Source organism: Seriola lalandi, unplaced genomic scaffold (genome assembly GCF_002814215.2).
Source record: "Seriola lalandi dorsalis isolate HSWRI2012SDOR001 ecotype SW California unplaced genomic scaffold, Sedor1 jcf7180002052289, whole genome shotgun sequence".
NCBI classification, from domain to species: domain Eukaryota; kingdom Metazoa; phylum Chordata; class Actinopteri; order Carangiformes; family Carangidae; genus Seriola; species Seriola lalandi.
Window position 1 is genome coordinate 1,817 of NW_019522842.1, and position 7,092 is coordinate 8,908.

Genomic DNA, 7,092 nt, shown 5'->3' on the forward strand with positions numbered 1-7,092 from the left:
TGTCCTCTCTGGATTTCCTTTGACTGAACTCAACATTCACATTTCAGCTGCTGGATTCTCCCAGGACTGAGATTGTCTCCGCTGCATCTGCAGTCTCAGCTCAGTGCAGTAAATACATGAACTGGCTTGATGTGCTTATTGGACTGATGGTCTTCAGGCCCGGCAACTTCCATTATTGGAAGTTTGCAGTAATCCCGTATTAGAGGAAGCGACCGCTGAACGCTTCCAGGCCTCGGCCAGAAACTGTTTCTGTAAAACTTCCATTCGTCAGCTTCATCAGACTCAGAAAAGTTCAAGTTCTAGTCAAGGCTGATGATGGATTACATGTGTTTTAAATAAAATAGACGGAGACTTTTACTCAGGTTTTACTCAAATGAAACCTCTGACCTCTCTGACTTCACAGGGGTCAAGGGTCAGCACCTTGAATCATTTACAAAAGCATCCTAACCAATAAGTGACAGGCAGCTGAGCAGTGAGCTTTACAGCCTCTTCATAAAGTAGAACCTCGATGCTCACAGGTTGGTCAGACCAATCAATAATTAGAGCTAAACCGATCAATAATTTTCCTCACATAACTGTCCACTGTCCACAAGTTTACTTCCCATGCAGAAGCCCCACCCCCCAGCACAGGGTAATCCAAACTTTGGTTTAAACTGATTCAGAGTCAAAGTGAATGTATGATGTCGTGTAAATGAAGCAGGAGAACCGGCTGCGCTGGTCAACACACACACCGTCTCTCCTGGTGGCAGGAGGCAGCTTTGTTGTGTGTTTAGTTGCCTGCTACGGTTACCATGGCAACAGTCAAACTTTTCCTCTGCAGAGCCAATTTTGATCTACTTCCTGATCCCTCTCTCTCTCTCTCTGTGTCTGTCATTGTCCCAGCGCCTCGCTCTTCCTCTGACTCGTCGGTTCATTTATTTATTGGTGGAGTTTTTCCTGAGCAGCAGGGACTCGTCCTCAGGCTCCGAGTGCTCGGCAGGACGGACAGTCAGTCACCACTCCTCTCCTCCTGCTGCCTCGCTCTGCAGCTGCTCACTCTGTGGCTCAGAGGCACTCAGGCAGTCTGGCTCCATTTTATTAAGGACTGAAGTTATGGAGAATTGGGGCCCTTTATGGATTAGCTGGGAGTTAGGGGGCGGAGTCAGACACTGCCAAGATGGCGACGGTGGGGCAGCTCACTCTGAGCTTCAGAAACTTGAGGGTATTATAAATAATTAGCATTGAAGCTTCGGTAAGGTAACACACAGTTATCACGTGAACTCAATAATTACAAACATATAGAAATAAAATAGACTTGCAAACCTCATTGGCCGCGTGAACTAAAGGGAGTAAGAAAATGAACCTCCAGCCTTTTGAGTCTTCATTCAGCTTCATACACTTAACACAGTGAGAAACCTTTTTCCATCCTCTCTGAAGAACCGAACCCTTTCACCCGTGATCCTGCTCAGAGCGCAACTAACCAAAAACCCAATCCACAACAATGCTTCCGCTATCAAATATTACACAGCTTCTTTTCATGTATGTTTTATGTGTATTCTAACTAATGATCATGTAAATAAACAAAATCAATATTTTATCCAAACATAAAATGATTCTAATTTATAACTTAAATTATTAAATGAACTTAAATTAAACTATCTCTGATGGCAGCTACATTGTGGGTCTGTTTGCAGAAAGTTCACTGTCTGAAGTTTTGAGGACGCTATGCAGTTTAGTGGATCAAATAACACAGTGGATAGTAAATATATATAATAAAAAATATAATATAATATAATATATATCCTGAGGATCACTGAGAACCACGGCTGCCCTGAGAGTCACATGATATTTAATATGTATTTTTACAGCAAACTCTTCAACAGTTTGAGGATGAAATTTGCTTTTGACGTACGATACAGTTCATACAGGAGGAAAGAAGTGCTCATGTAAGATATCACTTTATGATTCGATAGTAAAATATAATTAATCTTTCATTTTAAATACAAAATAATCAATCTGATAGATAAAATCTAAATCTCTTCATCTGGAGTGTGAAATGTTTTTTTCTGCGAAGGACCGCCGTGAGTTTTCCGTCAGAAGGGCAGTTTGCTGTGGAGGGGGATCTTCTTCTTCAGGCTCAGGGTGGAGTTGACCTGCTGGGCCGACAGCAGGCTGTGCCACTGAGCGACCGGCCGCCGCGGGTTGGACAACATGTCGGCCCAGTGCCTCAGCTGGTTCCCCGTGGCGTCGCAGCCCAGGAAGATCTTCCCCATGGCGTCGTTTCGGGTCATGGCGTCGTGGTCCCACACGGACACCACCAGGTTCACCCTCTGAGGACGGCAACAGAGTCACGGGTGATTTCAGTCCAGACACAGTTCTGGTTTCATTTCTTCTAAAATCTGTCTTTTAAATCTCTGCTCTGCTAAATATGAACAATTTAAAGAAATAAAGTGAATAAAATTTCACATTGTTATATGCATTAACTATGTCATAATTAAATGAATGAAATTGTTATTAAAGCAAAAGATTTTTTTCTGTAATGCAGCACATACTTAAATATATATATGTATATTGTATAAAATATTATAAATACAAAAACATATTGTTCTGAGATCATTTAACCCCATGTCTTCATTAGTTTATAAAACAATCGTTACATATCTTCACTGAAGATCCGTGTTCGAAAGACATCAACTGTTTGATTGTGTTACGTGTTTATGTAAATTTATAAATTTTATTATTAATTTATTATCAGATTATCTTAATTAATAATGACAGTATGAGCCTGGAAAGTCCCGTATCTGCCGAGTCGCACCTGGATTTGTTCGAATGACACGTCGAAGGTGAAGGATTCGTTGTAATAAGGGTTCAGCGTCTTCTTTTTAATGGACGTCTTCCTCTTCTTCCACTTCCTCTTGTCCAGAGCCAACTGCACCTTCACGTAAGGATCTGCGAACAACAAGGTATCAGAGTTTTGTATGTTTCCATTCATGAATCTGATTTCATCTCTTTGTGATGTCTGACCTGAGGATCCTCCGATGTCCATGCTCTTCAGGTTTTTGGCCTCCAGGATCACCACAGTCAGTTTTCCGGCGGTGGGAACGTAACGCAGAGAGAAGCAGATCTCGCCCAGCTCTTCTTCCTGCAGCGAACACACACACACACACACACACACACACACACACACACACACACACACACACGACGGTCTTTACAGTAAATACAATCATCATCAAACAAGTCAGGAAATGTTTTGGTGTTGGAAACCACTGAAAATAAAAATTCTTGCTTTTGTACTTGAATTCATTCAGATGTATTCAATAAGCACTCAGCCTTTTTTTATTTGACTATTGATTGATCTTATTAGGTTTTATAAAGACATTCATGGTCCCCAGAGGGTGAATATCTCGACAGCTATTGATTTGGATCGCCATGAAATTTGTTTCCCAGAGGATGAATTTAAAAAATATTGATCCTCTGACTTTTAATCTGGTGCAAAACACTAAACTAAGGAGGTAAGATTATACATGACAGCATGTCATGTATAATACCTCGAACTTGGCGGGCTCGGCGAGGTCCTGCCACTCCTCGATGACGTGGTTCCAGTCGACGTTGCACAGCTGCACCCTGAGCTCGCCGATGATGTTGTGTTTGGAGAATCTGTTGAAGTCGAACACCTTCATCACCGCCGTCGACTTCAGGAGGGAGGACTTGGATATCTGGGGGGAAAGATCGCTCAGGTTTAGAAGCTCAGCGGTAGGAAGGTGGGATTCCTGCAGAACAACTTCATCAGGTTAAATATTAAAGAAACCCAGAGCGAGGGGAGATCAACGTGTTGTTCTTGTGTCTTAAACTGCAGATTTCTTCAGATTCAAAGTGTATCTCAATCGGCCATCTTTAAACTCGATGAAATCACGGGCACTTCTTACCTGGAAGTTGAATTGTTCGTTGAAGACGGGGTTCAGCGTGTGTCTGAACACTTTGGTCTCGCAGGTTTTGGGTTTGTCGGGGCAGATGTAGACTTTGACGTACGGGTCCGAGCTTCCTCCCAGGTCCATGGCCATAAGGCTGTCGGCTTGTTTGACCCCGACTATGAGCTGCGCAGACCGACAGAAAACAGACCTTTAGTAACGAACTGATCTTACTCATCAGTCTGTTTTCCCCGGAAAAGGTTGGGATACAGATCAACCTAAATCTTAGATGGTCAAGATTTGGGTCTGTATCAACCCTAACCTGAAGGAGAGGGTCTGGCTGAAATATGCTCACACCTGAATGATACCGGGATGCGTCAGGTAGAAGATACCGGGAAGTCTGGGTCGTCTCTCCCCGATATCTACCCTGAATATTCTGATCTCTTTTCATCTCAACCACATCAACTGATTTCTAGATTTATAACAAAATCTTCAACAGCTGCAGATATGTTTCTTAACAATATCTCTTCTTTGACTTTGGCACCAGAGGCACCAATGATGCTTAACAAATTTGAGCGGTGTTTGCTTGTAACGCTGCCTCTATTCCCCCCCCCGAACAAAACGTCAGAATTCATGAGGGATTTGCATTTGGTCAGAGACTGAATCACCTCAGACAGAGCGGCGTTGTACTCCAGAGAGTAGAGCAGCCTTCCTCGCTGCTTTTTGGTCGAACCGTAGTCCACATCTGCCACATCTGGCTGAACCTGTCAGAGCACAGGAAACACATCAGGTGAGACTGAAGTCAGAACTGACACCAGCAGAATTTCAGGTTCCTGCACTTTTAAACGTTTCAACAAGGAACAACAACGTGAATTTCATTGGTGTCGGTGCCGACCAAATCTTCGATATCTCGATATCCCGGAGATTCACAGAGACTCACCAGAGCTGTGGTGGTTTTCCCGTTGACTCCCTTCAGGTTGATGTTCTCACCCGTCTTCTGCTGCCGCTTCTTCTTCTTCCCTTTGCAGCAGCACTTGATGCAGATGCACAGACAGCAGAGCAGGATCAGCAGAACGCCGGCCACAAAGATGGTGTAGATCGCCCATCGCGGCACTGCAGGGGACGAGACCGGTGCACGGTTAGTTATCAGGTATCTGTTGTGTCGTGCACATACACAAGAGACCAAAGATACTGTTGCATTAAAGGCGAGGTTCACAATTTCTCAATGTGTACACTGAAACAGGTTTTACTTGCTGTAATCATTCCTCCTGGTCATTGTTAAGATCCCGCCCTGATGGACTGAAGACATGGCAGACTTAATATATTCTGCTTTAGCTGCTGTTTGGTGACTTACAGGGGATCTGGTCCAGCAGGTCGTTGAAGAAGTTGGCGGCGGCGGCGGCAGCTGGATTGATGGTGGTGTTAGTGTGGGTGGAGGTGGTGGAGATGACAGGTGGAGCCCGTGAAGCTGACGCATTAGGTGCTGGGTGAGATGAATGTGGCGTTGGCGGATGGGTGGGAGGCATGATGAAGAGAGTGAGGAGCTCTGGAAGCGAGAGAGGTTTTCTCGTGGTCATGGGAGGCATCACCAGTGTCATGTGTTACAACACTGGATTTACAATACTTAAAATTATTATTAGATAATCAAGAGAAGAAGAGTCAGACAGGAAACACAGGGAGAGAGAAGAGTAAAACGTACAACTAAGGTCCGCAGCTAGAATTGAACTGTTGATGCGACGTGTGCTGCAACTATTCGGCCACCAGAGCAATCATAAAGCGTTCATTTTAAACTCGCACCAGTGAGTATACTGTTTTTTTTTTGCTGCTGATACCGATACCGATCATCATCATCAAACTGGAGGTTTCCTAACAACAGTGACGTAGGAAATCAAACAAACATTACATCCATCAAACTCTGCTGACATGACTGAGTGGATTCCAGCTTCAGGCCTCCACCATGAACAAACAGCAGCAGCACATTAACTGATTCACACTCTGATAACACAACACCGTTCAATTAACAGGGCTGGGAGCAAATACGCACGTAACTGTGTGTCTGGATATTGACATATGTCTGAAAATGACAATACAAATGAACTTGAACACAAGAGCTCAGACAACACAGAGTAGGAACAGGAAACCAATCCAAATGCTGCTGCAGAAATCCTCCAGTTCAATTATGGACTGGATGAATGGATTACTGATTGCTGAGGGTCTGGTCCTCTGTATAAAGTGACTCTTATTGTTTCTTGTTTGAAAGTCAAAGAGCTCCGTTAAGAGACACAAAAAAGACCATGAAAAAATAGTCTTTTTAGGTGGGGTGGGGGCCTCCAGGGGCATTTGTAGCTGGTGGAGCTTCTCTCTACTCTCTTTCTTTACTTTCCCCTGACATATCGTTCACCACTGCAAACCGAGTCGTTCTATAAAACGTCATTGAAGAGGGAGAGTGAAGCTTCCTGAGTTAGCGAGCTTTCTAACAATGAGTTAGCTTACTTCAGTGCTAAGTTTGTTAGCTTCCCACGGTCTCTAATGGGACAATAAGTTCACACAATGCACCGCTGACTCCTATAGAGAGGAGGTTCGATCTGATTGGATGGAAATGAGATCCGAAGATATCAAGATGGCTCATTATTGGTTTAACAAAACAAAAATCTCCAAAGTTGAACAGCAGAAGAATCACCTCATGTGTCGATTTGTTGAGGAACTTTATTTGTAATCAATAGGCCTTCATCAGAGCGTGTATAACTGAAGTCATCTCTCTTTTTAAAGGACGTGTCATGTGATCAGATCTTCCAGAAAATAAAAAATACATACATAAAATGTCTTTTTTTAAAAGCTATAAACACAAAAACAAAAGAGAAAAACAAAACTAAAAATACAAAAAGGTAAAAAAAAGATTCATCACTGCAGAAAACATGTGAAGTGATTTATTTTCTTCTCTGAAACTGTCTGTTTTTACCCATTAACCATCAAGAATCCTTAATAATAAATGCAAAACACCCTCTGGTCCTCTTGATCAAGAGGTTTTTCCAAAGCCAATAAGCCAAAGAAGCATCTCGCAGATTAAAGCTGTGAGTGAAATATTTTACTCACTGATGACGAGTTTTAAAGAAACGTCGACATCCCCGCTCCTTCCCTCCAGACGAGCAGCTGAGGCCGAAGTGTTCCTGACCTGCGCTGCTCAGAATACAACGATGGAGGA

At 43.3% G+C, this 7,092-nt stretch overlaps 1 protein-coding gene across 2 annotated transcripts in view; it reads right to left on the bottom strand.

The window, feature by feature from the left end:
* Positions 1-1,811: 1,811 nt before the first annotated feature.
* The window catches only part of syt8 (synaptotagmin VIII), a 7,140-nt gene continuing 1,859 nt past the window's right edge, over positions 1,812-7,092 (bottom strand). The window contains exons 1-9 of one of the 2 annotated variants that reach the window (XM_023400397.2): positions 6,984-7,052; positions 5,245-5,436; positions 4,831-5,003; positions 4,559-4,654; positions 3,909-4,076; positions 3,531-3,698; positions 3,004-3,121; positions 2,795-2,928; positions 1,812-2,309 (exon numbers count right to left, since the gene is read on the bottom strand). In XM_023400397.2, the coding sequence (XP_023256165.1) occupies positions 2,073-2,309; positions 2,795-2,928; positions 3,004-3,121; positions 3,531-3,698; positions 3,909-4,076; positions 4,559-4,654; positions 4,831-5,003; positions 5,245-5,416 (1,266 nt within the window). In that variant the 5' untranslated portion in view covers positions 5,417-5,436; positions 6,984-7,052 and the 3' untranslated portion in view covers positions 1,812-2,072. Of the gene's footprint in view, positions 2,310-2,794; positions 2,929-3,003; positions 3,122-3,530; positions 3,699-3,908; positions 4,077-4,558; positions 4,655-4,830; positions 5,004-5,244; positions 5,437-6,983; positions 7,053-7,092 lie in introns of those variants that run through there. The other variant, XM_023400396.2, reaches the window with a different exon arrangement.